The sequence below is a fragment of the Myotis lucifugus genome, unplaced genomic scaffold (genome assembly GCF_000147115.1).
Source record: "Myotis lucifugus unplaced genomic scaffold, Myoluc2.0 scaffold_608, whole genome shotgun sequence".
Classification (NCBI taxonomy): Eukaryota; Metazoa; Chordata; class Mammalia; order Chiroptera; family Vespertilionidae; genus Myotis; species Myotis lucifugus.
Genome location: NW_005871656.1, coordinates 73,156 through 95,821, shown reverse-complemented (window position 1 = coordinate 95,821; position 22,666 = coordinate 73,156). Strand labels below are relative to the sequence as shown.

The window sequence follows — 22,666 nt, the reverse complement described above, 5'->3', positions numbered from 1 at the left end:
ATACTAGTAGTGTTCACTGCCTGCCCTTGTTTCTGTGACCTTGAGGAGTTCTTGAGCTTTCGAGAGTAGGTTTTGGAAATTATGTTGATGGGTTTGGGGCTTTTGGTGATATTTACAGTTCTCCTTTGGTATTTGTGGGGTACTGGTTCCCTTGATATACCAAAGTCCGCAGATGCTCAAGTCCCTTTTATAAAATGGTGCAGTGTTTGTATATAACCTACACACATTCTCCCATATACTTGCAGTCATCTCTAGATTACTTATAATACCTAATAACATGTAAATGCTGTGTAAATACTTTTTATACTGTATTATTTCGGGAATAATACATAGTTAATATAGATGCAACTATCGTAGACCTAACTACATAGTGTACAGTAGCAACCACATAACTTTTTTGAATATTTTCGTTTTGAATATTTTCGATTAGCTGTTGGTTGAATCTGCGGATGTGGAACCCATGGATATGGAGGATTTGGGATTTTACATTTGTAATTCCGAGTGAGCTTGGTTTGTGACAGTGGAGGTCAACCTGAGGCCACACATTGTATCCCTACTTAGAGCAGTAATTTTCAACCTTTTTCATCTCATGGCACACATACATTACTTATTAAAATCCTGCAGCACACCAAAAAATACGTTTTTTGCCAATCTGACAAAAGAAAGATATAAAGTAATAAAAATTTTTTTTTTGAAGTGAGGAAGGGAGAGGGAGAGAGAAACATAGAGATGTGAAAGCAAAACACGAATCAGTTGCCTTCCGAATGCTCCCTACCAGGGATCGAGCCAGCAACCTGAGCATATGCCCTGACTTGGGAATCTAACTGGCAACCTTTCGCTGCGCAGGATGACGCCCAACTAACTGAGCCACACAGGCTAGGGAAAAAGGAGTCATTTTGATTCGTTCATACTGGATGGCTATTGTTGTGTTAGCTATTGTCATTTTTTAAAATTTGACAATCTAAGGGAAAAGAGGTCAGTGCCCTTATGAGTCAGGTATTGCATTTAAAAACAATTATTGCGCATACCAGTTGAAAATCGCCGACCTAGGGGACTAATAAAAATAGCTGTTATCCCTCAGACCACCAGAGAAGCTAGTTGTGAGGGTGGGCCCTGGTGTTTTTCCAGAGTCCCCCAGGTGCCTGGGAGCTATGGATGTTGGGTCAGGATTACCGCAGTTCTGTGGTGTATTAGGGAACTTGGCTCTGCTGTTTGCCAGAAAACTTGGATTCAGGTCCCTTTTCTAATAGCTTATTACAGTCATGCACTGCTTAACAACGGGGACCCATTCTGATAAATGTTTCATGTGATTTTGTCCTTGTGAGATCATCACAGAGTGTGCTTACACATGCCTAGATGGTATACCCTACCACACCTAGGCTGTGTGGTACCGCTTATTGCTCCTAGGCTACAAGCCTGTACAGCCTGTTCTATACGAAACAGCATGAGATTAAATCAGACACAAGAGAAATGATGCAATTAAGAGATGGTAAATATGAGATGTATGAGACTGCTTATTGGCTACTGTTTTACAGTAAACTTTTTCTTTGTAAGTAGAAAACAGAACAGCTTCATTATCCCCCAAAATTCTCTAGTCCCCCTTTGTAGTCAGCCTTTCCTTCACTCCCATCCCCTGGCAATCCCACTGTCTGTTCTCTGTCTTATAGTTTTATCTTTTCCAGAATGTCATGTAAGTGGTATTTTGAGCCTGTCTTCTTTCACTTAGCAATATGCATGTAAGATCTATCTAAATTATTCTATGTATGAATAGTTTGTTCCTTTTTATTGCTAAATAGTATTTCATTGTGTGGGTGTGTCATGGTTTGTTTATCCAATCACCAGTTGAAGGACATTAGTGTTTCCAGTTTTTCCATTATGAATTAATCTTTAATTACAATATTTTGGAACTTTAGAAGAAATGTAATTCTTTTTCATCATTGTTTTAGGTGACATCACTCAGAAAGGATATGAAAAGAAAAGGGCAAAGCTGCTTGCACGTTACATACCACTTATTCAAGGTAAGCTCAATACACTCAAGTGTTTGTATCAATTATATTGTCTCATAAAAGTTGATTTTAGAACTTAACATTGGTATGTTTCCTATTTTTCCTGTGTTTCCTATTAAGTAGGACTGGGCGAATAATGTGTCTAATATTAAATAATAAAATCCAAAGGCATAGATTATAACTTACAGCTCTGGTTTGGTATAGATCTCATTCCAAAGTAAGATTTATTTTATTTTCATGAATACATAACACCATTATTTTTATGATTATAGTAAGGAACATTTTCTTACTTAGGTTTGAAACAAATATTGTAAAGATGTCAGTTCTTCCCACCTGAGATTGACCTGTAGAGTCAGCACATTCATCAATTCATCAGATTTTTGTGTGTGTATGTAGTTTAACAAGCTAATTCTAAAATTTACATACAGATTTAAAGGGCCAAGGGATTCAAAATATGCTTAAAAGAGAAGAATGAGGTGGGAAGATTTGCCCTACCAGGGTATGAAGAATGAATGTAAAGCATTCATTCATCAGTAAGAGAGCATGACTTGGTACAAAAGTGGACAGCTGGATGAACAGAGCAGAACATGGAGCCCAGGCACAGATGTGCATGTGGCGGACCAGGTTTATGGTAAAGGCAGCATTGCAGGTCATGATGCTGGCTCAGTTTCTTAGCATGTGTGAGACACACAACATTGGATACAAAAATCAGTTCCAGTTTATGATAGGTCTAAACGTGAAAGGCAAATACTATAGCACTTCTAGGAGATCATAGAGGAAATTGTCACCATCTCGAGATTGGAAGGATTTCTTTTTTATTTTTTTATTTTTATTTTATATTTTATTGATTTTTTTACAGAGAGGTAGAGAAAGGGATAGAGAGTTAGAAACATCGATCAGCTGCCTCCTGCACACCCCCTACTGGGGATGTGCCCGCAACCAAGGTACATGCCCTTGACCGGAATCAAACCTGGGACCCTTCAGTCCGCAGGCCGACGCTCTATCCACTGAGCCAAACTGGTTAGGGCTGGAAGGATTTCTTAAGCCACTAAAACTACCAAAAAGCTGCAACCATAAAGTAAAATATTAGTAAATTGGACTCTGTTAAAATTAAGAATTTTATTTTATCAAAAGTTACCATGAAGAGATTATAGACAAGCCACTGAATGGAAGAAGAGAAGTGTGACACAAATAACTAAAAGCAGCATTGTCCGAAAGAACTTTCTGGGATAATGGAAGTGTTCTGAGACTATAGTGTCCACTGTACTGAATACTAGCCACATAGAACTCTGAGAAGTGTGAAATATGGCTAGTAGTGGGAGACTGAATTTTTAATTTAATTTTAATTAATTTAAAAGTAACCAGAAAGTTATCCAACATAATTAAAATAGAAAGAGTCCAGTAGAAAAATGGGCTGAAGACTTGAGTAAGCATTTCGTAAGGGAACCCTAATGGTCAGCGAGTGAACGAAAGAGGCTCAACCTCAGGAATAATCAGAAATGCCGATTAAAGCCTAACCTACATCCGATTGTTGGAGAGGTTTCAGATGGTGGGAGTATGGACAGCTGGTGTTACCTGGTAAAGTTGAAGAAGTCATTGGTAATCAGCAATTCTCCTTCAGGTACACAAGTGCCCTCGAGAAACTTTGAATGTTTGCACTTGTGTTTGCCTGTGCACAAGAGTGTATGTTGTATCCTTCAACTGCCAATAACTCCAATACTAACCAACAGAATTCATATAGGGGAAAGCTGAAGACCTACATATATCAGCAAGGATGAAGCCCATAAACATATTGGGGAGTGGGGGTTAAAAGAAACAACTGCAAAGGAAAATAGGCAGTAGAAGTTAAAAACATGCCAAACTGCACTATTTTGGAACCTTTAAGTAGTTGGTAAAGAAAGACAAGGAAGTAGTTTTCATTGAAGTCAGCATGCTGCTTCATTGTGGAGTGAGACTGAAGGGTATCCTGAGGCACTTGAGTGTTTATTTCTTTTTGTCTTTTGTTGTAAATCTTTATTTCAGGCTTCTTGACTAAATTTTTTTTCTTTCTTTATTGATTAAGATATTACATATGTGTCCTTATCCCCCCATAGTCCCCCCACCTCCACCCTTAACCAATACGGTTGTTATATTGATTGTTTTCTTATAATAATTCTTAAATTGAAAACATGCTTTATGACAGCTATATCAGTGTGATATATTTTACAGTCAGCAACAAAAAGAATAGTGAGGAGTCTCTTTATATTTTGACACTCATTCCTCCAAAATAAAACCAAAACAACCTCTCAGTAAAATTGGAATTTAAGGAAATGATGGAAACATTTGACAGCCCATTTGCAAACATCGACAGCTGCCTTCACACTGGGTGATCACATACTGCAGCGTTTCCATCCCATGCAGGGTGAGACAGGAATGCTCGCTGTGCCCATTCTTAGGCCACTTTGTTTAGTGGCCACTGCCAGTGCGGTGCAATGGGAAACAAAACAGAATAAACATCTTCAGTTATAGATGGTGTTATTTTATACCTTGAAAACTCAGGTGACTGCTTATTAACTATTAAAATTAGTAAGAGATTTTGATTTGATATAAGGCAGATATGCAAGAATCTATAGCTTTTCTCTGCAGGATTTCTGTTAATAAAAAAACACACATTTATAATGGCAATGAACTTTAATTGCTTATTAATACATTTATCAAGGAAGCCACAGAACCTATATTGGGGTAATAAAATTTATTTGAAAGAAATAACCAAGACACTAAAATAGAAGAAACATCAATGTCCTAAATGGAAAAATGTAATATTATACAACAGGCAGTTTCCAAATTAATGTGTGAACATAATGTAGGCCAGTCTGAATACCAGGAGCTGATTCCACCCTGCCCCACCCCGCCCCCCAGGCCCCTTAAAGCTTTATTGGAGACAAAAATCATACACCTATGGATGAGGACAGTGGGGGTGGTGGCGGTGAGGGCATGGATTGGGGTGGGAACCGGGTGAAGGGGAACTATGGGGGGGAAAAAGAGGAACATCTGTAATAATTTGAACAATAAAGATTAAAAAAACAAACAAACTTGATTGGAAATAATAACCCATTTGAAAGAGGAAAGTTCCGAGAGTAGCCAATACATTTCTGAAAAAGGATACAGAGAGAAAGAACTGGCCCTCAAGATGCTAAACCTGACTGTGTACACTTGGTTCTTACAAAAGAAGGGTGTTGATGCAGGGGGTACAAGAAAATCAGTGAAACAGAAAGGTGTCTAGCAATGACTCAGGAGCATTCAAAGTGGGGAGGCAACAGAGCTGGGATCCTCTTCTTCTCCATTTTTAGTGAACATAGACTTCAGAAGGACTACCACTCTAAATATGTTTGTAATTATGAGATACTATAAAATTCAGGAGAACATTTCAATAACCTTTGAGTGGAGGTTACAATATAGGAGATCTACATGTTGGGAAGGAAAAGAAAAACTGGTATAATTGGTTCCCTAGAAATGAAAATATTTCAAAATGACTGAGCTCCCTACCACCAGCTCAGTGCAGGGCAGTGTCCCCAGTAGACCAGGGCTTCCTACAGTTCTTTTGAGGGGCTTATTAGCTGGGTGAAATGAATAGAAATTCAGATCAGAGGAAATATGAATGGGCAATAAGCATTATGTTCAACTTCAGCAGTAGATAGGGAAATGAAAATTAAAGTGAACAATTTTTCTATCAGCTTGGCACAATTCTAAAACTTTTTATAGCATCCATTGCTAACAAGGATGTGGGGAAATGATACTTTCATACATTGCTTGTGAGAGTGCGAATTGCTGTAATCTTACTGGAAAGTTACCTCTTGATATCTGTTAAAATCAAAAATATACCTACTCTGTTATCCATTAATTTCTCAATGGGTTTTGTATCTTTGTTGAATAAATGAATCTATCTGAAAGAATCAGAGTGCCCATAATTTGGAATGTAAGTCTAGGGATGTCCATTTGCATGTACATCAGTTACCAACACACCTGTTTATAATCCACAGCACATAAAGTTCTATGCATTCTCAACTCCAATATGAACGTAAAGTAATTTTATTCAACCACAAGAAACAAAGCCAGTAGCAATACTGGTTAGTATTGCTATGGATGCACATGTATATGTATGTGTGTGTACATGGCTGGTCAAATTCTGAAGAGCTGAACATTGATTTCCAGAGGGGTTCCCATTCTCTAGCACTAATAACTGACACCCCAAAATGTAGGACTTGAAACCAACAGTGACAGCCTCTTTCTGCTCACATCTGCAGTTTGGCTGGGCTGGAGGGCAGCTGCATCCTATCCACAGAGCCAGAGCCTGTATACTGGGGGGCTCCCCAGTCACAACTGTGGTATCAGTGCTGGGAGAGTCAAGGGACCAAGCACAGGGCTTCTGTGCTGCCTCTATCCCCTTCTGTCCCCCTCTGTTCTCTCGTGTCCTCTTCTGTGTTGTCACTGAGAGGACACGTTGACACAGGTAGCGGCTGTGTCGCTTTTCATGACTGGCCTCGGAAGTCATAAAACATCACTCCTGCTACAATGTGTCCGTTGGGCAGTCACTGACTACCAGGGTACAAGGCAGGGATAGGCTGTCTCTTTTCCAGGAGCAATAAGGACTGGAGGCGCCAGTAGGACTGAAATCCTGCTGGCTATTTTTATGAGACATTTTGAACCAAAGGCTAAATTAAGCCGATTATTTTGATGATGCACAATTGAAGTCTTTTCTTTGTGCTCTTCTCAAATGTCAGCAAATGAGGACTCAGACAACACCAGGGGTTTTGTTTAATGACCCTGCACACTTGTACCCCATTCCTTTACTCATCACATGGTTTCCTGAGGACCAGTGTAGTCAGGGACGGTGGACATGAGAGCTGTGGGCCTGGCTATGAGTGTAGAGAGCCATCAGCAAGTTGGGTGTGGAGACTTTGAGCAGGTGTCATGGGCTGAGGCAGTTGGGCCTGAGTCTGAGCACTGTGGTCTGCTGTTATCATTGTCATCTGTGCCTCTCTCTTCTCTTTCTCCACCAATCCACTTATTTTCTGCCTGTGTCTAAGGATGACTGGTGACACTCTCATGATTGTTTAGTGGGCTGTTTCTCACTGAGTGTACTGATACCATGGACAGTATCAGGAAAACTGACTCAGGTCATTTCAGATTCAGGAAATGTTTATGGTGCAGAAATACCCTTTCAAAGGACGTTCTCTAGAGAGTCTGCCTGAGCAGCTGCATGTGTGGTGTTTACGGGGCTCAGGATTGGGCTGTGTGATGGTCATCTTTCTTGCGAATGGGGGATGACGACACAAGCCTGGGCTGGCTGCTGTGAGGAAAGAGCTGGAAGTGGGCATTCATGGTTTCCCCTTGATCTCCTGACTTGGTCTTTGGGGTGCGAGGGCCAGCACAGGGTGCATGTGCTCAAATAATTGTTTTTGGTATAGTGTGTGCTGTTTAAAATGGGCTTTTCCACAATTGGAAAAGCAAATAGTTGATACAAGACATACCTATAAAATTGTGTTTCAGGAGTGGATGCATCCCTTCAAGCAGAGCCTAGGATCCCTGGGCCCTCACAAACCATGGCTGCAGCACCTAAGCAGCAGAAGCCACGGCCCACCAACTCACGGGATGAACGTTTCCGGTCAGGTAGGGACCAGAGGCAGCAGACCTCTACTCTACTCTAAATCTTTGGGTTATTTCTTTCTTTCTTTTCTTTTTTCTCTCTTTTTTAAAATAAATCTTTATTGTTCAGATTATTACAGTTGTTCCTCTTTTCCCCCCCATAGCTCCCCTCCACCTGGTTCCCACCCCACCCCCTGCCCTTAGCCCCCCCACTATCCTCGTCCATAGGTGTACGATTTTTGTCCAATCTCTTCCCGCACCCCCCACACCCCCTTCCCCCTGAGAATTGTCAGTCCACTCCCTTTCTATGCCCCTGATTCTATTATATTCACCACTTTACTCTGTTCATCAGATTTTTTATTCACTTGATTTTTAGATTCACTTGTTGATAGATATGTATTTGTTGTCACTTTGTTGTTCATAATTTTTATCTTTACCTTTTTCTTCTTCTTCCTCTTCTTAAAGAATACCCTTCAGCATTTCATATAATACTGGTTTGGCGGTGATGATCTCCTTTAGCTTTTTCTTATCTGTGAAGCTCTTTATCTGACCTTCAATTCTGAATGATAGCTTTGCTGGGTAGAGTAATTTTGGTTGTAGGTTCTTGCTATTCATTACTTTGAATATTTCTTGCCACTCCCTTCTGGCCTGCATAGTTTCTGTTGAGAAATCAGCTGACAATCTTATGGGTACTCCCTTGTAGGTAACTAACTGTTTTTCTCTTGCTGCTTTTAAGATTCTCTCTTTGTCTTTTGCCCTTGGCATTTTAATTATGATGTGTCTTGGTGTGGTCCTCTTTGGATTCCTTTTGTTTGGGGTTCTCTGCGCTTCCTGGACTTGTAAGTCTATTTCTTTCACCAGGTAGGGGAAGTTTTCTGTCATTATTTCTTCAAATAGGTTTTCAATATCTTGCTCTCTCTCTTCTTCTGGCACCCCTATAATTCAGATGTTGGTACGCTTGAAGTTGTCCCAGAGGCTCCTTGTGCTATCTTCATATTTTTGTATTCTTTTTTCTGTTTGCTTTTCCGGTTGGGTAATTTTTGCTTCTTCGTATTTCAAATCTTTGACTTGATTCTTGGGATCTTCTAGTCTGCTGTTGGATCTCTGTATATTATTCTTTATTTCAGTCAGTGTATGCTTAATTTCTAATTGGTCCTTTTTCTATCCTTGAGGGTCTCACTATATTTCTCGGCGGTTTCTAGAAGATTCTTGAGTAACCTTATAACCATGGTTTTGAACTCTATATCCAGTAGTTTGCTTTCCTCCATTTCTTTCATTTGTGACCTGTTTCTTTGTCTCCGCATTTTGGCTGCTTTCCTGTGTTGATAGAGTGGCTTTGTGTGCTAAGTGTCCTATAGGGCCCAGTGGCTCAGCCTCCCTAATTACCTGAGGTGGACACTCTTGGTGCACCCCTTTGTGGGCTGTGTGCACAGTCTTGTTGTAGTTAAGCCTTGATTGCTGTTGGTATCACTGGGAGGAATTGACCTCCAGGCCAATTGGCTGTGAGGACCAGTTGTGTCTACAATGGGAGAACTTCTGTGCTGGAGACACCCTTATGGGGCAAGACTTGCTTCAGTGGGGCTTTGGCACTCACTGAGTCTGCCCAGGTTTTTAGGTGGAGAAAGGCCAGGCCATTCATATGCAAAAGCCTCTGTGCACAGCTTGGGTGGGGTTGTAAATTGGGTGGGGCGGGATCTCAGGGAATCACCAGGGTGGAGCAAACCGCAATGGCTGCCAGTCTGCTCTGCCTCGGAGAGGTCCCGGGTTCCATGCCCCGCAGCCCCGTGCAGAACAATGACCGCTGCAAGCACCTCTGCGAGAAAGCTGCCCTCACGTTCTGGCCCAATGCCAGACAGTCCAGTTTCTCTCTGTATGAGTCTGGGTCCCCAAATTCTCACCCGTAACTGGAGGTCAGAGCAGTCGGGAGCTTGTATCTCCCTCCTGATTGAAAAAGACAACAGCATACCCAGCTGCCAGCCCCTTTTGCTCGCGCCTCCGTACCTCCACACTTCCACACCTCTGCACCTCCTACCGGACTCAATGCACTTTTCTCTTTCCTTCTAGTTGTAGAATTTCCACTCAGCCAGCCCTCCCATGGTTCTGGATGATATTCGTTTTGTCTTTTAGTTGTAGTTTTAATGTGGTTGTGTGCGGCAGCAAATTCAGGTGTTTACCTATGCCACCATCTTGGTTGTCTCGGTTATTTCTTTCTTACTAAAAATGTCTGCTGAAGAAATTATTTTCATTTGAATGATAGACATATGACATATGAAAAGATGCTCAACAGCACTAGTCATCAGAGAAATACAAATTAAAATTACAACGAGATATCACCTCACACCTGTCAGAATGCCTATCATCAATAAATCCACAAACTGCAACTGTTGGCAAGGATATGGAGAAAATGGCACTGTTGTGCACTGTTGGTGGAAATGCAAAAAAATTAAAAATAGAACTACCTTATGATCCAGTGATTCTACTTCTGGGTATGTATCTGAAGAAACCCAAAACACTAATTCAGCAGAATATATGCATCCCTGTGTTTATTGCAGTGTTATTTACAATAGCCAAGTTATGGAAGCAACCCCCAAGTGCCCATCAGTAAATGAGTGGATAAAGAAGTGGTATATATTATTACTCAGCCATAAAAAAAATGAAATCTTGTCTTTTGCAACAGCATGGATGGACGTAGAGGGTATTATGCTAAGTGAAATAAGTCAGTCAGGGAAAGACAAATACCATGTGATTTCACTTATATGTGGAATCTAAAGAACAGACAAAATCAAAACATACTCATGGACACAGAGAGCAGACTGATAGTTGCCGGGGGATGGAGGTATTGGGGGACTGGGTGTAAAAGATGAAGGGATTAAGAAGTACAAAGTGGTAGAATCCAAATAGTCATAGGGATGTAAAGTACAGCACAGGGATTATAGTAACTATGTATGGTATCAGGCGGGTACTGGAAAATTCCAGGGGAACACTTTGTAATGTTTATAATTGTCTAGCTGTACCCCTGAAACTATTACAAAATAATATTGCATGTAAATTATATGAAAAATAAAATTAAAAAAAATTTTAAATGGCCATTTTGTTTTAAGAATATCTAGAAAGATCATTAACATTTTAAATGTTATATCAATAGGATGTTTGATGAAGGGATTTGAGAAATTTTTAATCAGATAATTTCTTACCAATTTAATATAAAAAAACTTTGTTCTTTTCTTATAATCCTATATAATAAAAGCCTAACATGCAATTGACCGAACAGCAGCACAACCGGCAGAACGACTGGTCACTATGTTGCGCACTGACCACCAGGGGGCAGATCGGCCCTGATCGCCGGCCAGGCCTAGGGACCCTACCCGTGCACAAATTTCATGCACCAGACCTCTAGTATATATATATTACATGTAGTATAAAGTTATTACACCTAGTGTAAGGACAATAATAAAAATCACCTGAAGTCTCTGAATCCCAAGACAACCACTCTCAGGATTTCACTGAATACCATCTTCAGCCCTGGAGTCAAATATATGCACATGCATGTACATAGTCCATGAATGGGATCACATAAAGGGTCTCGTTGCCCTTCCTGTCTTCCTTATTTCCCTACCCCCATTCTCCCCACTATCCAGTTCCATGTAACTGTTAATGTTAATAAACTGTTTTCTGCCCTTGTGAACTTTATTCTAGTTCTGATTCTTTATTTACTTGAATATAAGACCTTTATCATAAATATGGTTGGCCAATATTTTCTTCTAAGCTTTGTCTTATCTTTGCATTCTCTTAAAGTGGCTTTTGAAGAGCAAAAGTTTTTAATTTTAATGAAGTTTAACTTATTAATTCTTTTAAGTGGATAGTGCTTTTGTTTTTATATCTAAGACATCTTTGCCTAATCCAGGGTCATAAAGATTCTCACCTATTTTCTCCTAGAATTTTTATCGGTTTAATGTTTTACCTTTAGGCCTATAATCTATATTTTAGTTAATATTCATATGAGTTTAAGGTATGGATCAAAGCTTATTTTTTGCATGGAGCATATAGTGTTTGTTCTTTGTCTAAGAGCAGTCACACATGCACGGGTGGCTCTCTTTCTGGACTCTGTTCTGTTTATGGATGTATTCGTCCATCTTTATGGAAAACCAATTTCTTAATGATTATAACTTAATAATAATTGTTGAAATCAGTAGTGTTAGTTCTCCAAGTTTGTTCCTGTTTTTGATCCCATGTATGTAATGTGTCTTTCTTCCTCTGGAACTTTTAGTATTTTTTTCTTTATCACTGATTTTGAGTGATTTGATTATGATGTGTCTTGGTGTAGTTTTCTTTATGTTTATTGTGCTTTGTTGAGTTTCTTGGATCTGTTGGTTTATACCTCTGTTGTGTTGATATTGTCTAGATTTTTAGTTCTGGGTTATTTTACCTGTTTTTGTTTGTTTCTAAGATACTAATCAAGTTTAAAGTGTGTGCTCATAGTCTTCTGTATCTATTGTATGGGCTCCTGGATTTGCAAGTACCTTCTCTCCCTCAAGCACCTTCTTCTACAAGAGTAATGTCCCTCTATTTTTTGATCCTTCAAGATGGTTTACTCTTTCTCTGAAAGCTTTTAGAATTGTCTTGTTGCCTTTGATGTTTGTAAATTTTATTTTAGTATGTCTAGGTGTGAATTTTTCATCTTTTTTGATTAGCACGTTATCAGCCATTTCATTGTAAGGTTTTAAAAGTTTTTTTCTACTTTTTATTTTTTTTTAATCCTCACCCAAGGATATTTTTTCCATTGACTTTTTAGAGTGAAGGGGAAAGAAAGGAGGGGGAGAGAAGAAAGAGAAACTTCGATGTGACAGAGAGACATCAATTGGTTGCCTCCTGCACGTGTCCCAACGGGCCAGGGACAAACCTGAGAGAGAGACATCAATTGGTTGCCTCCTGTGCGTGTCCCAACAGGGGCCAGGGACAAACCTGCAACCAAGGTACATGCCCTTGGTTGGTAATTGAACCTGAGATCTTTCGGTCCAAGGGCTGATGCTCTAACTGTTAAGCAAAACTGGCCAGGGCTTAAATATTTTAAAAACACCTTGTTGGAGAAAAAAATGTAAATGTACGAAAGTGGTCTCATGTACTTCTTTTTTAATTATTATTTTTTAATCCTCATCCAAGAATATTTTTCCATTGATTTTTAGAGAGAGTGGAAGAGAGAGGGAAAGACAGAAACACATCAATTGGTTGCCTCCTGCACAAACCCTGACCACGGCCGGGAAGGAGCCTGCAACTGAAGTATGTGCCCTGATGGAACCCAGGACCCTTTGGTCCGTAGGCCTATGCTCTGTCCACTGAGACAAACTGGATAGGGCTGTCATGCACTTCTTTTTGTCCTTAGTATGTTTCTCTAGAGGAGCAGGTTAAATCGTTTAGAGTAGTTTATGCTGACTACTGGAGACATATTTAAGTTCATTTGTTTGATCTTATTTTCAATTTGGGGGATTTCTTTTTTATTTAGTTTTCATTTATAAGTGTGAAAAATATTCATATGGTTCTGAAGTCAAATCTACAAACAAAGGAATATTTAAAGAAACCTAGGACAACATGTGGGACCCACGAGTAGGTACACTCAATGAAAACCATGAGACATAATTTTGCTACTTCATAACCAATATTATAAAACGTGTTTTTACTGTTTTTCCTATGTAGATGTTCATACTGAAGCCGTGCAAGCAGCTTTGGCCAAATACAAAGAGAGGAAAATGCCTCTGCCTTCGAAAAGACGGTCTATTCTTGTGCATTCATCTGTGGAAACCTGCACCCCACCAGGTACTGATAAATCTGGGTCGGGAATGGCCCACAGGTTTTTCTCATGCTTGGTGTCATAACTTCATTTCCCAATGAGTTGGAATATCCTTCTGACCTGTAGTATAGAGCTGGAAAAATGAAGATTAAAAGTGTTTGTATATGTGCAGTATTTTTTACCTGAAAATTTGTGGTGTACACAGTATGGCTCTTACCCAAATGGATAATTGCTTTCTACAAGATATTTTGTGTAGATTTTAGTTGTGTTTTTTTTTTTTTTACTAAGATGCTCTTTATGTTCTTTAAGGAAGAGATGAACCTAAAATGAGTACTCAGTGAAATGCAAGGGTTTCCTGGATTAAAATTTTTAAAATTATTCACTCATTTATTGTGTTGTTACCAGGCCATAAATGGGAGAGTAGAAGGCTATCTAGAGGGTTTTTTAATTTTACTTTGTTGTTATTATGATTAGAAATGAAACCTTTAAGTGGAGTTTCTCTTCATCAGTGATTTTTTTTAAGCTTCCTATTAGACTATCCCACGGTGTTGGTTTAATGACTTCAGATCCATGTACTTCTGCTGCCTATTTTGTTACATAAGTTTTGAAACTGGTGACTAAAAGCCAAACACCAGATTTACAAGATAATTTAGTGGTTCTGGTAATGTTTACTGGATAAAAAAGAAAAAGTTTTTACTGTTGAAAAAAATCTTAGAAATGGCTGTCAAATTATTCTTTCTACTAAGTATAATTGTAGATACTACCCAGTTTTTGAAGAACTTTAAAATCATTGTGAAACCTATAATAAAATGCAGTCATGCAGACTTGATAGACCCTTATTCCCAGTTAATTTTATTGACTGAAGCAGTTATTTTGGGGAAGGAATTCTTTCCAGAGCTCATTCCTACCGTGCAAGCACGTCAAACTCCCGGCTGGCAGGCCGCATGCCTTGTTTATTTAACATGCTTGCGATGCAGGTGAAGAGGGTAAGGCCTGGAGGTGTGGTTCAGCCTCCACAGCCCCTCACCTTAAGAGGTGAGCTCACCCTTCCCTGTGGGGAGCCCAGCCATGTGAAGGTGGTGTGGGGCTTGGAGTCTCCTTTGATATTTGGGACGCCACCAAGGAATGTGCTGAAGCCATTTAGGAATTGGGCCTGTCTTCACTCCCAGTGTATTGTGTCCTGAAACTAACTCCTCTGGGAGAGGCTGGGGTCATGAAGCCAGCTTTCCCAGATAGGGTCCTGTGGATTTTACAGTTGGTTGATGCAGGCCCTTCTAGATTGAGGTGACCTTTGAGATGACCCCTTGGTCACGTGTGGGCACAGCTGTGCAGTGCAGGCTGGGAGGCCCAAGTGCTAGTGTGGGAACCTGCCCTCCTTGGTGACCCATACCTACATCACGCCTGTCGTCGTTATTTTAACCACAGACACGTCGTCTGCCTCAGAAGATGAGGGCTCTTTACGGCGACCCGGGCGACTTACCTCCACTCCGCTCCAGAGCCATTCCAGCGTCGAGCCCTGGCTCGACCGGGTCATTCAGGGCTCCTCCACCTCATCCTCCGCATCTTCCACCTCATCTCACCCGGGAGGGAGACCTGCCGCCGCACTCGCAGGCCTTGTGGCCCACGCCCACATAGGTTAGTAACAGCTGCTGTGGCCCCTCTAGGACGGGTACCTCTACACTCATCAAGACCCAACTTCTCCTTTTCCTCTAGAAAATGGCTTTTGGTAACAAAAGTGGTTCTTGATGCTTCTGTGGTTTAGTGATCCCAGATACTGTGACCTGTGGGCCTTCTGAGAGAAGTGCATGGTGTTTCTTGATGTGTGCCTCCTCCTGCTCTGGAGGGTGGGCTGGCACACGTGGCAGGTGCAGGGTGGACAGTCAGTTAGATGTGACTGTGGTTGCCCCTGATGGTCACCCTTGGCCTGCAACCTAGACATTGTCACCGCTTTTGCTCTTTACTTGTGTGCATAGCTGGGGTGGTCCAGATTAAACAAACCCTGTGCTTAGGAGGTCCAGGTTAAACAACCCCTCAACCTGAATAGGGATGTCAGTCAAAGCTAAGTCATAAAGATCCATAGAACTTTTCCAAATCATACAGTCTTTTTATTTTATTTTATTTTTTATAAATATATATTTTTTTATTGTTTAAGATATTACATATGTGTCCTTATCCCCACGTTACCCCCTATCCCCTCGCTCATGCCCCCACCCCCCCCCTGCTGTCCGTGTCCATTAGTTAGGCTATATGTTTGCATATAAGTCCTTGTAACCCCTCTGTTTTGTAGATGTGGAGGGGGGACAGAAAGTTAGGTTGATAATTGACCTGAGATTGCACAGCTGGCTTAGTGTTGAAGCCAGGCTGACAGTTTTCTTTTTTTTTTTTTAAATAAATCTTTATTGTTCAGATTATTACAGTTCTTTTCCACCCCCCGTAGCTCCCCTCCACCCAGTTCCCACCCCACCCTCTGCCCTGACCCCCCCCACTCTGTCCTCATCCATAGGTGTACGATTTTTGTCCAGTCTCTTCCCACACCCCCCACACCCCTTTCCCCCTGAGAATTGTCAGTCCACAAAGGGGTGCACCAAGAGTGTCCACCTCAGGTAATTGGGGAGGCTGAGCCACTGGGCCCTTTCTATGCCCCTGATTCTATTATATTCACCACTTTACTCTGTTCATCAGATTTTTTATTCACTTGATTTTTAGATTCACTTGTTGATAGATATGTATTTGTTGTTCATAATTTTTATCTTTACCTTTTTCTTCTTCCTCTTCTTAAAAAATACCTTTCAGCATTTCATATAATACTGGTTTGGCGGTGATGAACTCCTTTAGCTTTTTCTTATCTGTGAAGCTCTTTATCTGACCTTCTATTCTGAATGATAGCTTTGCTGGATAAAGTAATCTTGGTTGTAGGTTCTTGGTATTCATCACTTTGAATATTTCTTGCCACTCCCTTCTGGCCTGCATAGTTTCTGTTGAGAAATCAGCTGACAATCTTATGGGTACTCCCTTGGAGGTAACTGTTGTTCTCTTGCTGCTTTTAAGATTCTCTCTTTGTCTTTTGCCCTTGGCATTTTAATTATGATGTGTCTTGGTGTGGTCCTCTTTGGATTCCTTTTGTTTGGGGTTCTCTGCGCTTCCTGGACTTGTAAGTCTATTTCTTTCACCAGGTAGGGGAAGTTTTCTGTCATTATTTCTTCAAATAGGTTTTCAATATCTTGCTCTCTCTCTTCTTCTGGCACCCCTATAATTCAGATGTTGGTACGCTTGAAGTTGTCCCAGAGGCTCCTTGCGCTATCTTCATATTTTTGGATTCTTTTTTCTTTTTGCTTTTCTGGTTGGGTAATTTTTGCTTCTTCGTATTTCAAATCTTTGACTTGATTCTTGGGATCCTCTTGTCTGCTCTTGGATCTCTGTATATTATTCTTTATTTCAGTCAGTGTATTCTTAATTCCTAGTTGGTCCTTTTTCTATCCTTGAGGGTCTCACTAAATTTATCGGCGGTTTCTAGCAAATTCTTGAAAAACCTTATAACCGTGGTTTTGAACTCTATATCCAGTAGTTTGCTTTCCTCCATTTCTGTCATTTGTGATCTATTTCTTTGTCTCCGCATTTTGGCTGCTTTCCTGTGTTGATAGAGTGGCTTTGTGTGCTAGGTGTCCTATAGGGCCCAGTGGCTCAGCCTCCCTAATTACCTGAGGTGGACACTCTTGGTGCACCCCTTTGTGGGCTGTGTGCACAGTCTTGTTGTAGTTAAGCCTTGATTGTTGTAGGTATCACTGGGAGGAATTGACCTCCAGGCCAATTGTCTGTGAGAATCAGCTGTGTCTGCAGTGGGAGAACTTCTGTGCTGGAGACACCCTTATGGGGCAAGACTTGCTTCAGTGGGGCTTTGGTGCTCACTGAGTCTTCCCCCTGAGTGTGTCCCTTATGGATCTGAGGAGTTGTAATCTGGATGGTCCCACTCTGACCACTGGGTACAGAGGCTCTTGGATCTCTAAGGAGGTGCTAATTTAGCCTCTGCCTGAGGCTACCCAGCAGGAGCTATGGAGAGATCTGCAGATTCCTCTTCCTTGTTTGGTGTTTGGAGGTGCCCAGATGAGGCCCAGCTGTGAAGCAATGCAAGCTGCTGTGGGGCCTTGATGTTCTGGGTCTCTCTGACCCAGCTGCAGTTTGTTAGGCAATTTTATTTTATTTTTTAAATATATTTTATTGTTTTTTTACAGAGTGGAAGGGAGAGGGGTAGAGAGTTAGAAACATCCGTGAGAGAGAAACATCGATCAGCTGCCTCCTGCACGCCCCCTACTGGGGATGTGCCCACAACCAAGGTACATGTCCTTGACCGGAATCGAACCCGGGACCCTTTGGTCTGCAGGCCAACGCTCTTTCCACTGAGCCAAACCAGTCAGGGCTGTTAGGCAATTTTAGATCTCAAAGGGCCAGCCCATTCATATGCAAAAGCCTCTGCTTGCAACTTGGTTGGGGCGGGGTCTCAGGGAATCAACAGGGCGGAGCAAACAGCTATGGCTGATCCTCAGTCCTGCCCTAAGAGGCCCCCCGGGTCTCAGTGTCCCGCTGTAAGCACCTCTGAGAGAAAGCTGCCCTCGAGTTCCAACTGATGCCAGACAGTCCAGTTTCTCCCTGTATGAGTCTGGGTCCCCAGAGACTCGCCCGGAACTGGAGTTCAAAGCGGGAGCGTGTGACTCCCTCCCGATTGAAAAAGATACCGGCATCCTCCGTTGCCAGCCCTTTCCACGTGCGCCTCCGTACCTCTGCACTTTACTTCCGCACCTCCTCTGAGTCTCAGTGTGCTTTCTCTTTCCTTCTAGTTGTAGAATTTCCACTCAGCCAGCCTTCCTGTGGTTCTGGATGATGTCTGTTTTGTCTTTTAGTTGTAGTTCTGAAGTGGTTGTGCGAGGCAGCAATTTCAGGTGTTTACCTATGCCGCCATCTTGGTTTTTCCAGACTGACAGTTTTCTTGATTCCTTTTTATTTTCTTTGCTGTTAGATACTGTTCTGCTAACACTGAAATGGTGCACCTATGACAGGCTGGTATTTTCAGTGGGGTCATAGCGGACAGGCTCTGGACTCAGGTGCTGAACTTCTTCATGTAAAATCTTGGTCATTTGACGGGACTGAGAATAAATGGTTGGCTGGACTGGGATTAAGTGGCCAACAGCTTTAGTCTCACCATCCTCTGTGGGCACAGCACTGAATCTCTTCATTTTAAAATTTGTTGCATCAGTGCCTGAAGCACGTTTCTGTTGAGCATGTCTCTTCTATTGTGATGTGAGTCTTAGATGAGAACTCACATGCCACACTGTGCTTCCAGTACACAGAGACCACTGGCTGGCAGGGCAGCATGTTTCAGGAGAAAAGATCCCTTTGACAAACAGCCCGCCCAGATTGTTTTGGTAGCTTTCCTGGGTGTCCTACCAATGGCCACTGGTTACTGCCCACCTTTCCTCAAGGAGATTGACAGTGGATAGCTTGAAAAATAGCTTTTGCACTGATGTATTAGTAAATTGCCCACAGGTCAGAATGTTTAGCCAGACAGCCTTCAACTTTTCAGTTGTGGGTCTTTTAACAAAGCATTCGGCTGTAAGTGTGTTTGAGTGAGGTGTTTTCATTCTCAGAGAGGCTCTGATTGTGAAGATTCATGAGGTGGATTCATCACCTCTCAATGAGGACTCCTGGCCTCTGCTAGTGTGGCTGAACCTGTGTCTCCCACCCCCCTTGCTCTTGACTTTGCATCCACACTGTGATTAATTCTAGTAACTTCTAAAAATTTTAACTTAGGCTCTGTTTGATACCATACTGTGATTATAGCCTTCATATGCTATATGTTTACTGGATATAGTTGCTTGAATTTCTGAATGTGAAAACACTCAATTTCTCTCTCTCTATTATAAAAATCATCCTTTGTTTTAGTGTCCAACACTAAATTAAGTTCTTCAGTTTAGGTTAAGGAAAGAAATACAGAAAGAACAAGACTATTTAGGTAAAAAATTTGAGGTAGCATATATTAGGTAAAGATAATTTTAAAAATATATTATTTTCAATATTAGGTTAAGGAAATCAAATACATAAAACATTTGGACACAAATATAAATACATATATTTAAAAGTAGTACTTTTAGTTATAGTAGTTAATTTTATTTTTAATGTGGTTTGCTTACTTTTATGCAGCTATTTTACTTTTTTAATGATGATTCTTTTTTAAAAAATATATATTTTATTGATTTTTTACAGAGAGGAAGGGAGAGGAATAGAGAGTTAGAAACATCCATGAGAGAGAAACATCTATCAGCTGCCTCCTGCACACCCCCCACTGGGGATGTGCCCGCAACCAAGGTACATGCCCCCGACCGGAATCGAACCTGGGACTCTTGAGTCCACAGGCCGACTCTCTAGCCTCTGAGCCAAACTGGTCAGGGCAATGATGATTCTTTATTCTTGAAAGTATTACATTTGTGTCCTCCCCCCCCCCATTGACCCTCTCCAGCCCATCCCTGTCCTATGCAATTATTTTAAAAACTACTTTTAGTTAAGATTACCATTTATGCCTTTTTCGTGAATACTGTTAAAATCATTTATTCTTTTTGTTAGATTTAGAAAGATGGGGAGATTTATTTTTAAACTGAAAGAACTTTATGATAGGCATACTTTAAATGGCTGATTTCATAAACATCAAGCTTTTTCATTGGTTATGAAAGTTCTATAATTAAAGTTAGATTTTTCCCTCCAGCCAGTGTGGCTCAGTGGTTGAGTGTCCACCCATGAACCAGGAGGTTACGGTTTGATTCCCGGTCAGGGCACATAGGCTCAATCCCCAGGGGGGGGCATGCAGGAGGCAACCGATCAATGATTCTCTCTCATTATTGATGTTTCTATCTTTTTCCCTCTCCCCTCTTCTCTGAAATCAATAAAAACATATTTAAAAAAAACAAATTTAGATTTTTCCAAATGCTATTTTCTGCTGTGTAAATAGTTTGTGTTTTCCTTCCATATAATTTCATATTTCTACATATTTTAAAAATTTCTTTCTAGGTTATGAAATGATAGCTAGATGGTCAGAATTTAAAATTTAAAATATTAGCGTGCCATCTGAGATGGCAGGAGCATTCATTAGAAGATTAAACAGGTTATAGGTCACCACTGACATAGCTAATATCGATCTCATAAGTGGACAAGTACTTGCTCTAGTGTTATGGGAGGGCACAATTTCTGGTAGTTGTGCAGACATGGTGCCTTTCGTAGTGGGAGACTCAACTGTAACGATAATGTGATAGCAACTTACAGTCAGCCTGCATTCTGAACAGAACAGATCGATGTCCCTGCCATACAATGAAAATTCAACACAAAAATGTACATTCAGACAGTGGAAGGGAGTGACTTTAAAAATTTTCTGTATGTAACTAAATTGTCTTTAAAGAAATATGTTGTAGTCTCTTAACAGTGAGATGTGTTGAACTGGCCATAATGGTAGTTTTTATCTTTGTAGGTTTATTCTTTGAAGCCTGCAAAGTCTTATGTCTTTGGGACATCCAACATACTCTTTGGGGGTGTGTGGGTTAGTCTATTTTTTTCATAATATAATAAAGAATGGTCTAATAACAATTGATTTGAAATGTGTTTCTGCTTCATCGAGGGAAATTTCTGAGTAAAACATCATATGGAAGGCGAGTCCACTCGTGCCTGTGTCTGTGCTGTGGTCGGTGGTTCTAGTCTGGATCCCTCATGCACACAGGTCTACATACCATGTCTGGGAACTGAGAGTTCACAAGGTCCCTGAGTGCCTTGGTCAATGAGAAAAACAAAATTAATTGGAATACCATGCTCCTTGCTTAGAGCTCAGCTAGAGAAGCTTTACTCGAATGGGCTTTAAACAGCAACTTACTGGCCTTTTGAATTAACAACACTTTTGTTTTGGATTTGTTTTTCAAAAGCAGATCTGCACTCTGCCCCTCCTGATGTCACCACGGGCCTTGTGGAGTACTCGCACTGTGAGCGTCCACAGCCAGCCTCTGTGAGAGGCGTCCCTCGGGGGTGCAGTGGACGCCTCCTGGACACATCAGGTGGTGAGCATGTCTTTCTTTCTCCTTTTGACGCGTCTGAGCACAGGTTCTTTTCAGGTACCGAACATCCCTTCATGTACTCGCTATAGCAAACTGAGCCAGTCAGTAGTTATAACCCTTCAGTGCAGTACACTGAGAACAGTCTGTGCAGTGCATGTTATCACAGAAAGCACCATGTGCAGAAATGATCAGAAATATCTGTATAATTGGTCCAGTGGACAAGGAGAGTAGGGAGGAGAAAACCTCCAAATTTTAGTTGAGTGCAAAAGGAGTTTGGATCTATAGTATTGTAGGAAAATCAGAAGCATGGAAAGCTCTTATTTCAACACAGTGGGTTCAGCAGATCAAGTCTTAGTGTGAGTGCACCCGCCTGCAACATGGCAGTGTCTTCATACACTGTTCTCAGCAACCTGTGAAATGGGCACAGCAGCACGCGTGGTTCCTGATGTGCAGGCCCAGTGCTGTCAGTGCAATTTCAGGGTCCTGCTTAACAGGTTTAATGTCTTTTATCAAAGTCATGTGAAGTTTTCTTTCCAGTGTGCTGGATTTGAATTGCAGAGAACTCCAGGGGCTCTCAGATCTAAGCCTTGATCGTGTATTTTGATCCTTTTAAGCAATAGGACAAATTGTGTTGAAGTCTTTTAGTTTCTTGTTCAAATGCAAAAGGAAAATACCAAGTCAACATGAAGCAGGCTTTCCATTGGTTCAATAGATTTTTGATTTATTATTCTTTATATTTTTTTAAAAAAATAAGGGCTTAGCTGAGGTAAAATTGACATATCCATTTCACATATTTAAAATGTGATTTTATAAGTTTTAAGATATGTGTACAACCCTGAAACCATCCATACAATCAAGACACTGAACATATCCAGCCCTCATAAAAGTTTTCTTTGTCAGACCTCCTGCCACCCTTTTTTGGCTTCCCCTTAGGCAACCACTGATTTACTTCCTGGCACTGTTGTTAGTTTGCATTTTCTAGCATTTTATGTAAATAGAATCATACAGTATTTACTCTTTAGTGTCTGGACTCTTCTATTCTACATACTTATTTTGAGATTCATGGTCTTGCATGTATCAATAGTTCATTCCTTTTATTGAGGAGTAGATTTTGTTCTATGGATGCACAGTTTGGATAAACAGTTTATCTATTTAGCTATCAATATATA

At 40.9% G+C, this 22,666-nt stretch overlaps 1 protein-coding gene across 8 annotated transcripts in view; it reads left to right on the top strand.

The window, feature by feature from the left end:
• DIP2A (disco interacting protein 2 homolog A) overlaps positions 1–22,666 on the top strand; it is an 80,216-nt gene that overhangs the window by 7,901 nt on the left and 49,649 nt on the right. For 5 of the 8 annotated variants that reach the window (XR_001345801.2, XM_023745971.1, XM_023745970.1 and 2 more), the window contains exons 2-6: positions 1,947–2,018; positions 7,536–7,655; positions 13,323–13,442; positions 14,842–15,051; positions 21,369–21,500. Coding sequence is in view for 7 of the 8 variants with exons in the window: in XM_023745971.1 (XP_023601739.1) it covers positions 1,947–2,018; positions 7,536–7,655; positions 13,323–13,442; positions 14,842–15,051; positions 21,369–21,500 (654 nt within the window). In the remaining variant the exon portion in view is untranslated. The remainder of the gene's footprint in view (positions 1–1,946; positions 2,019–7,535; positions 7,656–13,322; positions 13,443–14,841; positions 15,052–21,368; positions 21,501–22,666) is intronic. The other 3 variants (XM_023745969.1, XM_006104795.3, XM_006104798.3) reach the window with 3 other exon arrangements.